Source organism: Geotrypetes seraphini, chromosome 1 (assembly GCF_902459505.1).
Source record: "Geotrypetes seraphini chromosome 1, aGeoSer1.1, whole genome shotgun sequence".
NCBI classification, from domain to species: domain Eukaryota; kingdom Metazoa; phylum Chordata; class Amphibia; order Gymnophiona; family Dermophiidae; genus Geotrypetes; species Geotrypetes seraphini.
The window spans coordinates 494914238-494934966 of NC_047084.1; the positions used below are offsets into that span (position 1 = coordinate 494914238).

Consider the following 20729-nt stretch of genomic DNA (forward strand, 5'->3'; position numbering starts at 1 on the left):
GTGACAAGACCATTCACCGATCCACGGGGCGGTGATGGCCTTGTCCCCGTTCCCGCAGAGGCTGCTAATTTTCATTCCCCGTTTTTGGCGGGTTACCCGCTGCTAAACGCAGTAGCCGCGGGTAAACCGCCACCGTGTCATTCTCTAATACTGATCATCATTGCGTCCACTAGCACACAGCCAAACTCCTAAAAGAACAACTAACATTCTCATAATACATATTACAATTTCTGCATACAGCTTACAGGGAAGGGAACTCCATCCTACTGACAGTCTGGTGTCGCGTTACACACCAGCAGGCCACACCTCTAAAATACCCCCGTGTTGCCGACATCATAGCTGACATCATCTGGCGGGCATCTCAAACCCCCTAAATCTTAAACCAGTCTATTTCATTGTTTAACCCTGTCGGGGCCAGAGTATGCCACTGAAAAATGAACTTGTGTTTTTGATACAGCAAATATTGAGATATATTCCCAGTATCTTTATAAGCACACAAAAGTACCAGCTGAATGTGTAGGTGATCAATGAAAGTGGGTTTATTTTATAGCCTTTTCACCCCTTTTATAGCCTCTTCACCTCCTTTGCCTTCTCCTAACCACACTGGCGCTGTGGTGTAAACAAAATAAACAAACAAAAAAGACTTTTCCTCTCTCTGTTAAATCCTAGCTCATGTTTGCGGTCTAACACCAGCTCTGGCAGGATACACGTTTCAAATCTGACATATTGTAATCACAAAAGGGAAAATATAATTACTTTTTCTACCTTTTGTTGTCTGGTCATTCAAATCTTGTTGGTCCCAGGCTCTGGTTGTCTTCTGATAACTTGCTGCCAGGGTCTCCTTCTTTCTTCTTTCTCCGTTCTAACCATCCATCTGCCATCTCTGTCCTCCCCTTCCGTTTCCCTTCCCTCCCCCGGAGGTCTGGCATCTTTCTTTTTTTTCGTCTCCATTCACAGATCCATCTTTTCTTAACTATCCTTTCATCCAGCATCTCTCTCTCCTTCCCCACCACCCCAGGGTCCACCATCTCTCCCTTTCGTTTCCCAACTACCCTCCTTTCCAGTATCTCTATCCCCCCTCCACACCATCCCTTGTGTCCAACTTCTCTCCCTTTCTGTTCCTTCCCTCCCTAAATCCCATTGTCCATTATCTCTCTTCCTCTCCTCTATTTTCAGACCCATTATTTCTTCCCCCCCAAAGTCCTGCAAATGCACGTCTCTTTGAACCCCCCTTACCTCCCTCCCTCCCTCCGTGTACTTCTACACTAAGGCCTACATCCCCCCCGAAGACCTGCCTGCCTGCCTGTCCCCCCCTTTGAAGGCCTGCAAACCCCCTGAAAGCCTGTCCCCCCCTTTGAAGGCCTGCATCCCCCCAGAAGGCCTGCCTGTCTCCCCTGAAGGCCTGTCCTCCCCTTTGAAGGCCTGCATCCCCCCCGAAGGCCTGTCCCCCCCTTTGAAGGCCTGCCTGTCCTCCCCCCTTTGAAGGCCGCACCCCCCCAAAGGACTACACTTCCTCCTTGCGTCTTCCCCACTGGCCTCCTGAATCAATCTTCTTAACTTCGGCAGCCTGCAATAAGATCGCTGGCGCTAGCGATCTTTGCAAGCTGCTGAACGGCTTCGGAGCATCTTCTCTCTGCCGCGATCCCGCCCCTTCTCTGATGTCAGAGAAGGGGTGGGACTAGCGCCAGTGATCTTATTGCAGGCTGCTGAAGTTAAGAAGATTGATTCGGGAGGCCAGTGGGGAAGACGGAGAGCACAGCAACGGGAGGCCAGCGGGTAAGCTACTTTCCAACTGACCCTCCTCAGTCACCCTCTAAAGCAGGAGCGGCAGGCCAGCAAAAGGCAGTGCTGCTGCTCCTGCTTTAGAGGGCGAGTGGGGAGGGTCAGTCAATGAATCGGGAGGCCGATTTTTTTGGCGGGGTAAATTGATTCGAATCGATTCACCCAAAATGAATTGGTGAATCGATTTGAATCATGAATCGGGCAGCACTAGTAGAGATCTCTTGAGTCATTTGAGAGATACCTTGGCTTGGTAGAACAACTGCCCCCATTTTTTCTTAAACAGAAACTTATGCCCAGGTGGGCTTCTCTTGCAATCATCAAATGACAGGAAATCTGAGACAAATAATACATTCTCTATAGAAGGTGAGGCTGGAGTTGACACCTTCTTTGCGTATCAGTTTTGATACAGAGAAGGCATTCAATAAAGTTAATTGGCCATTTATGCTTGAAATGTTGCACACACAGGGTATTATGGGATCCTTTTTATCAGCAATTCAGGCTTTATATTACCTTCAAACAGTGGAAATGGGAGTCAATGGGAGATCTTCAAAGTCCTTCAAAATAGCAAGGGGAACAAACAAAAAAAAAGTGCCCCTTATCTCCCCTTTTTTTAATTCTCTTTTTGGACCTTATAATTTTGGGCAATCCAAAGATTAAGGGTGTACAGATTGGGCCTAGAGAATGACCTGGGGGACAAATTTTTCCCCGTCCTCGCGGGAACTCATTTTCCCATCCCATTCCAGAGAGTTCTTTTCCTGTTCCTTCCCCATTCCTGCAAGCTCTGTCCTTATATGCAAAAGCCTCAAACACTTTAAAATCATAAGTGTTCGAGGCTTGTGTGGTTAAGGCAGAACTTACAGGAATGGAACAGGGATAGTGTCAAAACTCGTAGCGGTGTGGAAATTGAGTTCCTACAGGGACAAATTTGTCTCTGTGTCATTCTCTTAATTGGGACTGAGACTTTTTATCTGCTTTTGCTGACAACCTCCTGGTTCACTTAGTGAACCTAAAATGGTCTTTAGCAACTTAATTAATAAACATCAGAGTTTGGAGATTTTTTTTTCTAGTTTTAAATTAAATCTTTCAAAATCCATTTTTGGCGACACAGTCACAACTGGGAAATTGGTTGAAGAGGGGATGCCTGTTGAAACAAGCTCAGGACTCTTTCTTTGGGCTTGGGGTTGAGTATGTTGATACTTCTAGGATATGTATTACAAAACTGTTGTATTACTAGACAACACCCATGACAATGGGCTGCAGTTTCTTTGTCCCTAATGGGGAGGATTTGTTTGTCTAATGTGATTTTCCCGTTCAATAGGGATGATATACTGAACCATAGGGTTGTCCATCTGTGCTTATGAGTATACTGCAGAAGATATCAATCACAGCTTTTCAACTCCTCCTTCTCCATGGTCTCTGCTTCCCCCTTCAGTTCTTCTTTCTGTTCGAGCAAGAAGGTGTTCTTCTGATCTGCTCCGTTTATTTCTTTATTGTTTAGCGGTACCTTTTTTGGTTTATTCGTTTTTTTATGTGGTTTCAAAGGATTGCTTTGCTTGCTTGGAAAGGAGCAGACATTTAGTCCTTTGGGGACCTGTACATCTAGCCCCTAAATGAGGATGGACACTTGAAAAATAGCTCTTTTAGAACCCTCGATAAAGCCTTTGTATGGCGAAATGGGTCCCGTCGGGCTGGCTAGTAATTCTGCACAATAAAGATAAGTGATAAAGCTTGCTATGACAATGCTTCATTAAAAAATCCAATCATATAGTAAATCAGCAACAGTAAGATTTTGGCAAAACATTAAGGAGGAGGTGGTGATAAGGGTCAATGATTAAGTTACTAACCCATTTAACTTTAACATTACACATGTGTTGAATCAAGCGGGTTTCTGAGACTCTTTACCCTCCTTTCTTATATATTACACTCTGAAGTGGGGTGATTTGTATTTGTGGAAGTTTATGTGGCACCCTTTTTGTGAAAGTTCACAGCAGTGACCTGTAAGGTGTTCTGCTCTGTTGCCATGTCTGGGTGCCATGTCCATCACCATGCTGGCCCCTCCCACGTCCAAAAGGTCTTGTTCTGGGCGGTTGGGACTTGGCCAAATTTTTGGTTGAGAATGTGGTATAAAGATAGATGTAGTGGCAGTCTGGATGATCAAACGCCTGGTGTACAGATAGATGATTTTTGGAAAAAAAAAATTTAGATGTACTTTTCAAGAATGGACATTTTGCTGCTGCCGACTTTGGGCGTCTAGCACCCTACGTCCAAATTGGACTTAGACATTTAAAAAAAATTATTATGCCCCTCCACGCCTCCATTGATTCGATCCACCCTATCACTACAATATAGCTTGTATCCTGGTATGACAGTGTCCCCCATTGGTTACTTGATATCCTTTTGGAGGAGGAGTGTGTGGCGCAGTGGTTGGATCTACAGCCTCAGCACCCTGGGGTTGTGGGTTCAAACCCCGCACTGCTCCTTGTGACCCTGGGCAAGTCACTTAATCCTCCATAGCTCCAGGTACGTTAGATAGATTGTGAGCCCACCGGGACAGAGAGGGAAAATGCTTGAGTACCTGATTGTAAAAACCGCTTAGATAACCTTGATAGGCGGTATATAAAATCCTAATAAACTTGAAACTTGAAACTTTTGCATTCCTTATTTTTCATAAACACTAACCATTTTAGCTATTATTTTTGTCTACCACCTCCTTGGAAAACCGTAATGGTTTTCTTTTTTTTATATAACTAACATTAAATATATATTGCCCTCTTTATGGATCCTTCAATTTGGCTGATATTCATTTTGATAACAGATGTTTGGCATCACCAACTTCTCTCAGATGTTGTGGCCTCTCTCTCAGGGGCATGTCAAAACCTGATGCTGCAGTGTGGCCAGATGTTGATTGGTATTCAGGCTGATCTCTTCTACTCAACTGATGACAGTTAAAATTTAAACTTTGGTTTGTCTTGCAAGGAGGGTGAGGGGCATAGAGTCCTACTTATAAAGGAGTAGTACCATATTACATTCTATCTTGATAGTCCTTTGGCATGTTGGGTAAGGGGATCTGCTAGAATTTGGGGGTGGGTGAGAAGGAGGGATTGGGAAACTGTGATCACCATTACCGTACCAGTTCCTGCTGCTGAGAAGTACACCCTCAGAAGGAAGTTCTTCGAGTCATAGAACAAACCTGAGTCACTTTGCAGGCCCTTTGAGGAATGGAGAGGAGGTAGAGTTGAGAATCCACAGTATATACCACTGGTTCCCAACCCTGTCCTGGAGGACCACCAGCCAGTTGGGTTATTAGGATAGCCCTAATAAATATGCAGAGAGAGATTTGCATATAATGGAGGTGATTGGCATTCAAATCTGCGCCAAGCATATTCATTAGGGTTATCCTGAAAACCTGATTGGCTGCTGGTCCTCCAGGACAGTTTGGGAACCACTGGTATATACATTTGAAAACTATGTAACTATAGTTGGAATATAGAATTACTCTAACTTTAATTTTTGGAAGATTATATTATGAGACCCATTTTTAAAGCACTTAGACACACAAAGCACCATAGGTTTCTATGGTAGTATGTGTCCTCTTTGAAAATGAGCTCCTATAGGTCTTACCTACCGGAGAAAACATGGACTGAAATTGTCATTTTAGCATGATTTTCATAGATAATGAGTTCATTTGTTTTATTTTTGTGTGCAGTTCTCTAATATATGCCCCCTCTTCAAACACAAAAGGGCTTGTTTGTATACTAGACTTTCTGCACAAATATGATTTTTTATTTATTCTAACCATTAATTATGATTTAGTCGCAAAATAGTCACTAAAATAGTGTAATGCTTCTTTCTAGTTTCCATGGTTCAGATCTCCTCCATCTCCAAAAGAGGCTTCCAGAATAAAACAAAGGAAAAAAATGATTGTTCTAGGAAATGGACGGAAAGGAAAAGCTACCATTCGCATTGGTAATGCTTTCTTGCATTCCCCTCGTGAGTGTTTTATTTTCATATCCTTCAAAATATGCCAAACTATATTGTGATACCTGTTTATAACGCAAATAAATGACTTACTAATTATACAGTAGGATTTGTAAATGGCATACACTACACGACTGGAGAATCGGAATCTCCATGGATGTATGCCAGGAATGCTAGGAATCAGAATCACCATAGAAGTATGCCAGGAACGCTAGGCAAATTGCAGCAGTCATTTTAACTTCAGGGGAGGTTTTATTAGTTTTGAACATGAGAAAATGAGCATGTGGCCAATTAAATCATTTTAAGCCCAGTCATGTGTTTATAAAGTTTTAAGGTACTTTTTTTCCCATAACATAATAAAAAGCCATGCTGAATCAATCCTGATATCCCATCTCCTATAGTGCTAGTCTGGATCATAAGTAGCCAGCTGATTTTAAACTTGCCCATAGCTCAGTTTTGGGCATGAACAATGGCTCTCACAAGTGTATCTGATTAATAATATTTTATGTACTTTTCCTCCAGGAATCTGTTCAAACTTCTATTGAATCCTACTCGTGGTTGCCTTGAGCACATCCCTCCAGCACTAGATTCTGCATCTTAATTATGTGCTGCATGGAAAAAAGTTTTACCATTTAATTTCTTTTGGATGGCCATTAGTTTTCATGGTTTCCTCTTGGAAAGGTTAAATAACAATTACCTATTTAACCATACCACCCACTCATGATTTTATACTTTTTTTGTTGTTCCCAGAGTTGTGTGTTGTCCAAGCTGAATGCCTTAACCTGTTTATTCTTTCTTTATAAGACATCTTCTCCCCCCCTTTATCATTTGTCACCCTTCTCTGATCATTTTGTAGTTGAGCTATATCCTTTTTGAGATGAGGCAAAACTGCACACAACAGGCCCGTAGTACACATTAAATATACTGAGTCATAACAATATTCTCAGTTCTCTGTACACTCAGGCCTGGATTCTGCAAACAGCGTCCCGATAGGCAGCAGTATGTGTCCTACCACTGTCTAACCAGCCAATCGGGATGTACGTTTGTTAAAAAAAAAAAAAGCTCCCGAGGCAGGCCGCCTACATTGGCAGCACCTCCAGGAGCCTAGATAGGCCTGCATTCCCATCTAAGCTCACCTAAGGCTAGCTGTGGGCGTGGTTTGCCCTGGAAGTAGCCTCAGGTGAACCTAGGTGGCCATATGCGTCTCCCTAGTCCAGACTCCCCCCCCCCCCGCTAACCTTGAATGATGGCCGGATGGACATGTCTTTTCACCATCTGGCCGGCAGGCCCGACTCAGTCCAAGCGCATTGTAGGCGAGGCCATAGACGCCTGGGCCACAGACGCCTTAGGCCCCTCCCCATCCCACAATGCACCAGAAAGGGGCAGACCTGCCTCATTTCGACAGAGGTTGGCCTTCTGGCAGGACAGTGGGAAGACCCGTATAGCCATCATTCAAGGTTAGCGAGGGGGTAGGAGAGGGTGGCATTGCAATATCTACGGTGGGGGGTGGGAGGTTTCCGGCAGGAGGGATTAGGCATCCCCCCTGCCACATTCGTTCGGTGAGGGTGGGGGTGGGGGTGTTGTGATATCTACGTTAGGGGGTGGGAGGTTTCCAGCAAGAGGGATTAGGCATCCTCCAGCCAGTTTTGTTTGGGGGTGGGTGGGGGGTGTTCCGGCAGAAGGGATTGGGCATCCACCTGCCGGCGATGTTCAGGGAGGGGGGTGTTCCGGCAAAAGGGATTAGGCATACCTCCTGCTGTGTTTGTTTGGGGGGACGGTGGGGGAACTGGCGGCTGCAGCCATGGCCACTAAACTTATCGCGGCAGGGAGATCCCTTGCGTCTGTAACATGGACGTCGGTTACAGAATCGGGTTTATTTTAGGTGGCCTTAGGCCCGATTTCTATATAGGACGCTCGTTGGCTTCTGAGAGTGGGTATCCTATACAGAATCCGGCCCTCAATGTGTATGTGCTGAAACAAGGCTGCCCTGTGAACTTCTAAAAGCTAAGTTACTCAGCATTTCATATTCTGCTCTTTTCACTGGTTTTCAGCATTATATCTGCTTAATTTCTCTTCTCCTCCCTGTTTCTTACTAAAAAAAAATATAAAAAAGCACAAAAAAATAAATCCTTCTCTTTCCTCTGTTAAATCTTATTTCCTCTTCCTGCATTTTTGTTTAAAATACTGTGTTTTAGGTGGTATAGAGCCTATATTTCTGGTGCCTGTGGCTCAGGGTGACTAAAGTAGGGAAAATCCTGTTATAAATCCTGTGTTTTAGGGTAGCACTGATAGAACCTGCATTTTTGTTTAAAATACTGTGTTTTAGGTGGTATAGAGCCTATATTTCTGGTACCTGTGGCTCAGGGTGACTAAAGTAGGGAAAATCTGTTAAAAATCCTGTGTTTTAGGGTAGCACTGATAGAACCTGCAGTTTTGTTTAAAATACTGTGTTTTAGGTGGTATAGAGCCTATATTTCTGCCTTACTTGTAGTCTTACTTATAGTCCCACCAACCCCAGGGACCACTATTCATATATAGAGACCCATATAATCAGGACTACTCAAATCAAGTCACTTCACAACCAATCAAGATGACTTTTATTCTATGCAATCACTGTGGTGCTTTAATTCCAAGACATACTATTTGGAGGCTTAAGGCTTGCCCCATCTGTCTTCAACTTGCCAGTATTAAGGAGGAGCTCTGCAAACTTAAACAGGAATTGAATACAATTAAAGCAGCTTCCATCACTCCACAAAATCATACCAACTTACCACCTCTACCTCAAAGAATAAAACAGCCCAGGAATAAATGGGTCACAGTAGGCTCAGGAAGACTGCGACATGTAACACAGAAACATCCACCTTCACTTATATTACCTCTACAGAATTCCTTCACTCCACTAGTGCACTGCGATACTCAGGAAAACAGAAGGGAGGTGGGACTGGAACCAATGAAGGTAACTCAAGAGAACAAGCACACCCTAAGTACAAATAAAAAAAGCCAAAAACAGAAAACTATTACTGTTGGGGGATTCCATCATCAGAGGCATTAACCTTGGAACACAGGGCGAGGAGACCAAAATAGTGAAATGTCTTCCAGGATCCTCAGCTACCAGGAGTTCCAGGCAAATACTGACTATAATTAAGGAATAAACTAAGGATTTTAACACTGATGTTGTTATCCATCTGGGAACAAATGACCTGGCCAACAACTCCACACTTGCAGCACAGAAAGCTTTTCGGGAGCTTGGTGAGGGCGTGAAACCTTTTGTAAAGACTTTAGCTTTTTCTGAAATACTGCCTGCATATGGAAAGGGAGAGCAAAGAGTGAAAAACACAGAGGACTTTAATAGATGGCTCAGAGCCTGGTGTCATCAAGAAGGCTTCAGGTATATAGGAGGATGGGGAAATACATGGAAGGACAAGAAGCTATATTGCACTGATGGGCTACATATTACTACAGCAGGAAAAAGAAACCTTGCAGAGAAATTTAGACAATATTTTTCTAGGCATTTAAACTAGAAGGTGGGGGTGGTGTATGTACGAAGGACAATTATAGAGACCACCCCCGGCAAAAGAAAAGATGTGATAGTAGTAAAGGCTGCAACATAAGCAATATCAGCAACTCATTTCTTAGTATTGCAACGGAAAGTGAAACGACACAAAAATCCATACGAAAAAGGAGATTATCGCTGAAAAATAGCTGGAAAGCGATGACCACAAATGCTCGCAGTCTAAGCAACAAAGTTCATGATCTGCAAGCCCTGATATTAGAGGCAGATCTAGATATTGTTGCTATCACAGAGACATGGTTCAGTGAATCACATGGATGGGATGCAAACATACCGGGATATAATCTTTTTAGGAAGGACAGAGATGGTCATAAAGGTGGAGGAGTAGCTCTCTATGTAAAGATCAATATCCAAGCGACCGAAATGCAAGGGACCTGGGGAGAGGAAGAAGCGATATGGATTGCTCTGAAAAGAGAAGATGGAACTTCTATCTACGTGGGTGTAGTCTACAGACCTCCGACTCAATCGCAGCAAATTGATAAGGATCTGATTGTGGATATCCAAAAGTTTGGAAGGAAAGAGGAGGTTCTGCTGTTGGGAGATTTCAACCTGCCGGATGCGGACTGGAATGTTCCGTCTGCGGAATCAGAAAGAAGTAGGGAGATTGTGGATGCCTTTCAAGAGGCTCTGCTCAGACAAATGGTGACGGAACCCACAAGGGAAAAAGCGATATTGGATCTGGTCCTCACAAATGGAGAGAGTATCTCTAATGTTCGAGTGGGTGCTCACCTGGGTAGTAGCGATCATCAAACGGTTTGGTTTGATATAACGGCTAAAGTGGAGAGCGGCCGCACGATACTTAAAGTCCTAGATTTCAAACGTATGGACTTTAATGCAATGGGAAAGTACCTGAAGAAAGAGCTGTTAGGATGGGAGGACATAAGAGAAGTGGAAAGACAGTGGTCTAAGCTGAAAGGAGCGATAAAAATGGCTACGGACCTTTATGTGAAGAAAATCAATAAAAACAAGAGAAAAAGGAAGCCGATATGGTTCTCCAACCTAGTGGCTGAGAAAATAAAGGCGAAAGAGTTGGCGTTCATGAAATATAAAAAAACCCAAGAAGAGGAGAGCAGAAAGGACTACAGGGTGAAACTGAAAGAAGCCAAGCGAGAGATACGTTTGGCGAAGGCACAGGAGGAAGAACAAATGGCTAAAAATGTAAAAAAGGGAGATACAAATTTTTTCAGATATATTAGTGAAAGGAGGAAGATAAAAAATGGAATTGCTAGGCTAAAAGATGCTGGGAACAAATATGTGGAGAGTGATGAGGAGAAAGCAAATGTGCTAAACAAATACTTCTGTTCTGTGTTCACAGAAGAAAATCCTGGAGAAGGACCGAGATTGTCTGGCAAAGTTACACGAGAAAATGGAGTAGATTCTGCGCCGTTCACGGAGGAGGGTGTTTATGAGCAACTTGAAAAACTGAAGGTGGACAAAGCGATGGGACCAGACGGGATCCATCCCAGGATACTAAGGGAGCTCAGAGAGGTTCTGGCGAGTCCTATTAAAGACTTGTTCAACAAATCTCTGGAGACGGGAGTGATTCCTGGGGATTGGAGGAGAGCGGATGTGGTCCCTATTCATAAAAGTGGTCACAGGGATGAAGCAGGAAACTACAGTCCGGTGAGCCTCACTTCAGTTGTTGGAAAAATAATGGAAGTGTTGCTGAAAGAAAGGATAGTGTATTTCCTTGAATCTAATGGGTTACAGGATCCGAGGCAACATGGCTTTACAAAAGGTAAATCGTGCCAAACGAACCTGATTGAATTTTTTGATTGGGTGACCAGAGAGCTGGATCGATGACATATGCTAGATGTAATTTACTTGGATTTCAGCAAAGCCTTTGATACAGTTCCTCATAGGAGGCTGTTGAACAAACTTGAAGGGCTGAAGTTAGGACCCAAAGTGGTGAACTGGGTCAGAAACTGGCTGTCGGACAGACGCCAGAGGGTGGTGGTTAATGGAAGTCGCTCGAAGGAAGGAAAGGTGACTAGTGGAGTCCCTCAGGGTTCGGTGCTGGGGCCAATCCTATTCAATATGTATGTAAGTGACATTGCTGAAGGGTTAGAAGGAAAAGTGTGCCTTTTTGCAGATGATACCAAGATTTGTAACAGAGTAGACACCGAAGAGGGAGTGGAAAATATGAAAAAGGATCTGCAAAAGTTAGAGGAATGGTCTAATGCCTGGCAACTAAAATTCAATGCAAAGAAATGCAGAGTAATGCATTTGGGGATTAATAATAGGAAGGAACCGTATATGCTGGGAGGAGAGAAGCTGATATGCACGGACGGGGAGAGGGACCTTGGGGTGATAGTGTCCGAAGATCTAAAGGCGAAAAAACAGTGTGACAAGGCAGTGGCTGTTGCCAGAAGGATTCTGGGCTGTATAAAGAGAGGCGTAGTCAGTAGAAGGAAGAAGGTGTTGATGCCCCTGTACAGGTCATTGGTGAGGCCCCACTTGGAGTATTGTGTTCAGTTTTGGAGACCGTATCTGGCGAAAGACGTAAGAAGACTTGAGGCGGTCCAGAAGAGGGCGACGAAAATGATAGGAGGCTTGCGCCAGAAGACGTACGAGGAGAGACTGGAAGCCCTGAATATGTATACCCTAGAGTAGAGAATGACACGGTGACGGTTTACCTGCGGCCACCGCATTTAAGCCGCGGGTCACCGCCGAAAACGGGGAAGAAAAATAGCAGTCGCTGCGGTGACGGGGACAAGGCCATTCACCGACCGCGGAAACGGTGAACAGGTTTGTCCCCGCGGGCCAATGTACCCCCTTCTAGGAACCGCTATTTCACCGTGCTCCTCATTTGTCATTTCAACCCTTCCTGCCAATCGCAGCAGAAGGGTACCCAACCCCTCCTGCCGGTCCTCCCAATGGCCTCCCCTAAGATCGCCGGCAGGAGGGTACCCAACCCCTCCTGCTGGACCCCCCCCAACGAACCCTCCCACCCCGGAACCCCCTTAGTCTTACTTTTCAAGTTGGACCGGACAGCTCCTCGCTCGTCTGGCCAGCAGGCCTGCCTCCGTCCAAATGAGGCGGGCCCGCCCCACCCCTCCTGCCGGTCCTCCCAATGGCCTCCCCTAAGATCGCCGGCAGGAGGGTACCCAACCCCTCCTGCTGGACCCCCCCCCCAACGAACCCTCCCACCCCGGAACCCCCTTAGTCTTACTTTTCAAGTTGGACCGGACAGCTCCTCGCTCGTCTGGCCAGCAGGCCTGCCTCCGTCCAAATGAGGCGGGCCCGCCCCTCCCCTCCCCTGCCTAACCCACAGGATCCTAGGGCCTGATTGGCCCAAGCACCTAAGGCCCCTCCTATAGCGGGAGTGGCTTTAGGTGCCTAGACCAATCAGGCCCTAGGATCCTGTGGGTTGGGCAGGGTAGGGGCGGGCCCGCCTCATTTGGACGGAGAGAGGCCTGCTGGCCAGACGAGCGAGGAGCTGTCCGGTCCAACTTGAAAAGTAAGACTAAGGGGGTTCCGGGGTGGGAGGGTTCGTTGGGGGGGGGTCCAGCAGGAGGGGTTGGTTACCCTCCTGCCGGCGATCTTAGGGGAGGCCATTGGGAGGACCGGCAGGAGGGGTTGGGTACCCTTCTGCTGCGATTGTCGGGAGGGCCGTTGGGGGGGTCTACAGGAGGGGTTGGGTGCCCTCCTGCCGTGATCGCTGGGGGGAGGGGAGACTTGCAGCCGTAGCCGCGGTCACTATGCTAATCACGGCAGCATTTAAAGTACATGTCGTGTTTGTTTTTGCATTGCTAGCCCCAGGGGTGGTGGAAGATTAGTGATTGAAAAACTGTATGAAAAATAACTATTTTAAATTTAGTGATCAAAATGTGTCAGTTTTGAGAATTTTTATTAATTAATTTTTTCTCTGCGTGTTTTGTTTTTGTATAGTTATTAACTAATATTTAACTAAGTTTTAAAGTTTTAAAGAATGTTTCCTTTATACGTAAATAAAGAAAAGTGAATGGGATTGCAGTGGCGGTGACGGGGCGGTGAATGGGGTGGCAGTGGCGGTGACGGGGCGGTGAAGAGGATGGTGAGACGGGGACGGGGCGGTGACGGGGTTGGTGAGACGGGGACGGGGCGGTGACGGGGATGGTGAGATGGGGACGGGGCGGTGACGGGGACCAATTTTTTCACCGTGTCATTCTCTACCCTAGAGGAAAGGAGAGACAGGGGAGATATGATTCAGACGTTCAAATACTTAAAGGGTATTAACGTAGAACAAAATCTTTTCCAGAGAAAGGAAAATGGTAAAACCAGAGGACATAATTTGAGGTTGAGGGGTGGTAGATTCAGGGGCAATGTTAGGAAATTCTACTTTACGGAGAGGGTGGTGGATGCCTGGAATGCGCTCCCGAGAGAGGTGGTGGAGAGTAAAACTGTGACTGAGTTCAAAGAAGCGTGGGATGAACACAGAAGATTTAGAATCAGAAAATAATATTAAAGATTGAACTAGGCCAGTTACTGGGCAGACTTGTACGGTCTGTGTCTGTGCATGGCCGTTTGGAGGAGGATGGGCAGGGGAGGGCTTCAATGGCTGGGAGGGTGTAGATGGGCTGGAGTAAGTCTTAACAGAGATTTCGGCAGTTGGAACCCAAGCACAGTACCGGGTAAAGCTTTGGATTCTCGCCCAGAAATAGCTAAGAAGAAAAAAAAAAAAAAATTTAAATTGAATCAGGTTGGGCAGACTGGATGGACCATTCGGGTCTTTATCTGCCGTCATCTACTATGTTACTATGTTACTATGACCTACTGTGTGCAATACTAATTGCACCATCTCAGAAACACAGGTATTTTCTATCCTTGTTCAAATAATTCTAACTTACTGTTATCTTTTTTTGGATGAACATTTTAACATATGTCGATTTGTAATCTGCTTAGAAATTTTATGATAGTGCAGAATCTGAATGTAATAAAATAAACATAATGTCTACAATGACTCCAAGGTCTTTTACTTGAGTCTTTTACTCAGGGAACAATAATTCCAATTACACATGCAAAAAACTGGTTCTGTGTGCATCACAAGTGCCTGTTCTCACTTGAAGAAATTATGGGCTTTCTGGAGTTTGGATGAATATTACTGGCAGTTTATATTGAATTTGCAGAAAAAGCAGTCTTTGTCCTCCCTTCCTATAGAAGGCAGCATGAAAAAATCATTCGGTTGACAGAGCTATGGAAGCGGCTTTCCAAAGCTTGAAAGAAGCCCTGTACTCTGCTACTAACTGTAAAGTGGGCTTTGGAAGTACAGTATTCCAGTATTACTGGGGTGACGGCTCACCTTGATCCTGGACCATTAGCTCCTCAAATGATTGGCCAGACAAGGGAATCGATGGCCAAATCACACAATGGCTCCTAAGCCTACAGTCTTTCCAACAGGCTGGAAAGAAACATCTAAATACAGGCTTTCTTGTGAGGTGGTCCCCAGTGAAGCAGGTGCTCAACAGGATCTATTTTGTTTGCTTTTTTGGGGGGGAGTGGGGGAGAGTGTATGACATATGTCTACAGTAGATGTGATCAGGTTAGGGTTTGACAAAGGGATTCGGTGCTTGCTTATTTCGTTAGATATCGCAGCTTCTTTTGATGTCCTGACAGGACTTTGGCTTTATTAATAGGTGATTATTTTTCTGCTCAACAGCTATAACCCTGTCAATAATATATTTTATATCAATTATATAACCATATATAAAAATCAATTTATGTAGGAAAAGTATTTTGTATGTGTAGAATTCTCAGCAGGCTTTCCTTTTCTTTTATGTGCATCTGATATGAAAATCGCACGAGCCACTTACTTTACCAGATCCTACACAAGGTTTGGTCAGTTCTAAGGGCTCCTTTTACTAAGGTCCACTAGCGTTTTTAGTGCATGCACAAGATTAGCGCTCGCTAGCCGAAAAATTACCGCCTGCTTAAAAGGAGGCGGTAGCGGCTAGCGCGCGCAGCATTTTAGCCCTAACGCATATTTGTAAAAGGAGCCCTAAATAACTTCTACAGGAGCGTGACTTGAACACAGCTCATTAATTGTGTGTTGGAAGCCTCAACCCTGAAGAAATGAATTGAAACATGGCATGTCGATGGAGGCGCTCCCTTGATTTACTTATAAGATAAGTTTTTCCTACTAAATATTAAGTTATTATCACTATAGGTGTTTATGCATATATATATATGAGCCACTTTCTTCACCAGATCCTCTTTATATATATATATAAAGATTTTAAACATATATAAATAAAAATAATATATATATAAAAATCAATTTATATAGGAAATGTTTTTTGTTATGTGTAGAATCCTCAGCAGGCTTTCCTTTTACGTGCATTTGATATGAAAATCGCATGAGCCACTTTCTTCACCAGATCCTCTTTATATATATATATAAAGAGGATCTGGTGAAGAAAGTGGCTCATGCGATTTTCATATCAAATGCACGTAAAAGGAAAGCCTGCTGAGGATTCTACACATAACAAAAAACATTTCCTATATAAATTGATTTTTATATATATATTATTTTTATTTATATATGACTATATAATTAATATAAAATATGCTATTGACAGGGTTGTAGCTGTTGAATTTAAATGATTTCCCAGTTGAATTAACAGCCTTTAGTTTTAATTTGTATTCAGGTTAGACAGCTGTCCCTCAAGGGTCCACTCTTTCAGCTATCTCTAGGGGGGGGGGGGAATTCTAAAACATACCAGTGCCTAAGTTAATTGTAAAATGCTGTTAGAAACAGCAAAAAACGGTGAGGTTGAAGTGCCTACTAGCACCTAAATAAAAGGTGCTAGTTTTGCACCTACGTAGGTACTTTAGGCCGCTGAACCACATAGTATGCATGGCCAACGCCAGAAGTGGCATTAGGGGGCCTAAAGTGCCTACATAGGTATGATTCACGCAAAGATAGGCACTAGAAATATAGGCCCAGAAAACCCTGGCCTACATTTCCAGTTCCTGTCTTTCCCATAGGCACAACCCTGAAACCTCTGAGGCGTGATTGATGGCTACCAATATCAGCGCTGGTTACAGACTCCGTCCCTTAATGTTTGTATGTGACTGCTTTGTACCCTATTGCAGAATTTAGAAACTTACTGCAGATTATATTTCTGATGATCTTTTATTTTTTTTCACGGAATGGTTAGATGATGATTTTATTAGGGCAAGAGCATGTCTTCAGAAAATTCTAAAGAGGATGTCTCAATCATATTGTTATAAATTTATCTAAAACTGACCCCCTCTTTTATAAAGGTGCGCTAAGCTTTTTAGCGCATGCTAAATATTAATGCGCGCTAGACACACGCTAAACGCTAACACGTGCATGTTATCCTATGGACGCATTAGCGGTTAGCACACGTATTGATTCAGCGCACTAAATCCGCGCTAAAACGCTTAGCATGCCTTTTGTAAAAGAAGGCCTGAGCTTCTTGTTTGTAGCAGAATTCCTTTGTATTTGCTGCCTTTAATTCTGATGGTTAATAATGTGACTATTCCAATTTGTTTTGAGATCAAGAGTCTAGGAATTGCATTAGATTAGTCTCTAAAGAAGTCTCAGTTTAAGGGCTTGATATCGACCATATATTTTTGTCTGAGATTATATAGGCACTTAAAGATTGTTCTGACAAATTCTGATTTTAGAACAGTGTTGCAAGTTTTGATTCTAGTCTGATTGGACTATTGTAGTTCTTTATTTTTGGGAATATCTCAGACTATGATTAGGGCATGTCAAGCCATACAAAATTTGGCAGCTAGACTGCTAGCAGGGGCTATATATTATGAAATTATTACTCTAATAACTTTATTCTTTACAATGGCTTCCTGTATTTTGGCAAATTAAATTAAAAATACTTTGATATACAAGATTTTGGCAAGTAAAACACCATCATATTTTTCTGTCATCAGTGGTATTATATACTTCCTCTAGATTGTGGAGGTGTGATGATGCTAAGAAATTGTAATTGCCTGCCAGTCAACCGTATCTGTTGAATTGCACAGTCATTAACTTTGAGGGCCATTTGAATTGAATGATCTGTCACTTGATGTAAGAGTGGCAGATACACGAGTGCTTTTTGAAAGTGATTTGAAAATATTTTTTCTCCGAGGACAAGCAGGCATAATATTCTCACATGCAGGCAACGTCATCCATGCACCCAGTATGGACACTGCCAAGTGCACTGTCAGTTTAAAATCTTTAGGCAGTGCCCATACCACATGCATACTGGTGCCTTCCCACCCGCAGACGGCTTGCGGGACAATAAATTCTTAGTTTTCCATGAGGCCAAGAAGCTATTTTAAAGGCTTACATTTCCTGCACCTACCTTTGACGAGAATTGTCTACGGAGGCGCCTTAGAATGCCAAATGACATTTCTGGCATTAACCACGGTTACTTTTGACCTTCAGCTTTCTAAGCTGCCTCTGTAGGATGCAATGTAGGTGCCTCTAGGCACCTATATTTTTCTTTTTAATGATTTTTTAAAAATAGTTTTATAACGGCTTTGCAAATTAAATTAGATGCCGGTAGGGTACCTACCAGCATATAACTTAAGGCGCTGTTTATAGAATATGGCTCTTAGTACATAGCTGCTTTGAATACAACTGCGCTGTGTTATAGCAATGACATTGGTATACCGATCTGAGCTCTAATGGAAAGTTGTTGTTTTTTGTTTTATTTTTTCAATTTCTTTATTAAATTTTAGAGTATTGTTAGTAAATATAGTAACAGATAAACTTAACTGTGAACAATATAGGAACAAATTTGTGTAATGAGAAACAAACCTGTAGTGAACAGTTAGGATCCCTGTGGATGAGCTTATATGACTAAAGAGAGTTTAAGTATATAGCTTTACAAATTATAAAGTTTGGCCTCCACTGGATTTATTTTGTCATACTTTTTGTAAGGTGCAGATCTATATTTGGAAGCTGCTGCTACTACTTCATATTTACGCACAAGCTTTTCACATTTGGCAGTTTTAAAGTAAAATTCAAAAATGTTTTAAAGTAGGAGTATGTTGTGATGTGAGCGTGGTACGGATGGTGGTCAGTGTGTTCAAAGTAGGAGTATGTTTCACTGATCTGCACAACATAATTTACGCATTCAGTGTGAAACCAAAAGTATAGAAATATTAAAAATTAAGAATAAGAAACTAAAAAGTCTTTATTGCATAAGTCTTAATACCCCTTGTCATAGAAAACTCAAGTTGGGTGAGAGAAGGAGTTAAGATGGTGACAGGAGTAGACATGGTGGTCTGAGCTTCGCTATTCTTGGACTGCTGCCCAAGATCTGGAGCTGATGGGGAAACATAGGGGGGGTAAGGCATGTACCTTTCCTTCTGAGGAGACTACCAATGCTCTCTCCCCAAACAGCAGACACTCGACCACTTTGTGATTCACATGTTGGAGGCTACCCTAAATGTGGCACGCTACAGTAGAAAAGCTTGTGTTTGCTGAGGGAATTGATTACTCCTTCAGCCCTGGTATTTGTAGCACTCCTCCAATACCTGAAAGTAGAGCTGCTGGAGGAACAGGTGCAACCAGAGCTTTGTTGAACATAAGAACATAAGAATAACCTTACTGAGTCAGACCAATGGTCCATCAAGCCCAGTAGTCCATTCTCATGGTGGCCAATCCAGGTTACTAGTACCTGGCCAAAACCTAAGGTGTAGCAATATTCCATGCTATCAATACAGGGCAAGCAGTGGCTTCCCCCATGTCTTTCTCAATAACAGACTATGGACTTTTCCTCCAGGAACTTGTCCAAACCTTTCTTAAAACCAGCAACACTATCTGCTCTTACCACATCCTCTGGCAACACGTTCCAGAGGTTAACTATTCTCTGAGTGAAAAAAAATTTCCTCCTATTGGTTTTAAAAGTATTTCCCTGTAACTTCATTGAGTGTCCCCTAGTCTTTGTAATTTTTGACGGAGTGAAAAAGTGATCCCCTTGTACCCTTTCTACTCCACTCAGGATTTTTGTAGACTTCAATCATATCTCTCCTCAGCCATCTCTTTTCCAAGCTAAAGAGCCCTAACCGTTGGTCTTTCCTCATAAGAGAGGAGTTCAATCCCCTTTACCATCTTGGTCTCTCTTCTTTGAACCTTTTCTAGCGCCACTATATCTTTCTTGAGATAAAGAGACCAGAATACTCCAGGTGAGGTCGCACCATGGAGTGATACATGGGCATTATGACATTCTTAGTCTTGTTAACCATCCCTTTTTTAATAATTCTCAGCATCCTGTTTGCTTTTTTGGTCACCGCCGCACATTGAGTGGAAGGTTTCATCGTATTGTGTACAATGATACTCGGATCCTTTTCTTGGGTGCTAACTCCCAAGGTGAACCCTAGAATCCGGTAACTGTGATTCAGGTTATTCTTCCCAATGTGCATCGCTTTGCATTTGTCCACATTAAATGTCATCTGCCATTTGGATGCCCAGTCTTCCAATTTCCTAAGGTCCGCCTGCAATTTTTCACAAACCGTATGTGTTTCAACAACTGTGAACAGTTTACTGTCATCTGCAAATTTAATCACCTCATTCGTCTTCTAGATCATTTTTATAAATAAGTTAAATAGCACCGGTCTCAGTACAGACCCCTGCGGCATTTACTCTCCTCCATTGAGAAAAATTACCATTTAACCCTACCTTCTTTTTTTTTTTTTAATTCTTTATTCATTTTCAAAACTTCAATTGTGCACAAAAGATGATGCATTTACATCAAATATTAATATTACAGCACAATAAACTTAATAGAATAAAGACAAGACTTATTTTCCCCCACCCACTTTCCAATTAACCAACACCTCATAAAAATATCTATAAACAATCGATCTATACCTCTTAACCAAGGCCAAAACATATCCCCCTCCCCTTCCCTGGATGTGCATGTTTTCCACATTTATATAAATAAATCAATCCTTACAATATTTAGTTAATGGTTCCCAAACTTCCATAATTTTTTTATAATATCCCTTCTGAATGGCCATAAACTTTTCCATTTTAAAGACATAACATAGGGATTCACACTAGAATGAATAATTGAATCTATCCCAATTTTTCCAATTCTTTAAAATAAGCTGCTTGGCAACTCCTGTCATTATAAACAAAAGTTTGTTATTTTTTGCTGAAATTTGACTTTTTCCCCTCATAGATGTTCCAAATAAATTGGTATCATATGATAGTGCCACTGGATTTTCTAATAAATTATTAACTTGATCCCAAATAGATCGCCAGAATTTTAGTATCAAGGGACAATAGTATAGTAAATGATCTAACGTCCCAACTTCCAGATGACAATGCCAGCATCTATTAGACTTGCAACTATCTACTCTATGCAAACGAACTGGGGTCCAAAATGCTCTATGTAATAAGAAAAACCATGTTTGTCTCATAGATGCAGACATTGTA

The 20729-nt window shown here is 42.9% G+C and overlaps 1 protein-coding gene across 5 annotated transcripts in view; it reads left to right on the top strand.

The window, feature by feature from the left end:
- The window catches only part of CEP78 (centrosomal protein 78), a 160466-nt gene that overhangs the window by 74364 nt on the left and 65373 nt on the right, over positions 1 to 20729 (top strand). For all 5 annotated transcript variants that reach the window (XM_033927115.1, XM_033927098.1, XM_033927124.1 and 2 more), the window contains one exon: positions 5637 to 5772. In XM_033927115.1, coding sequence (XP_033783006.1) covers positions 5637 to 5772 — 136 coding nt within the window. The remainder of the gene's footprint in view (positions 1 to 5636; positions 5773 to 20729) is intronic.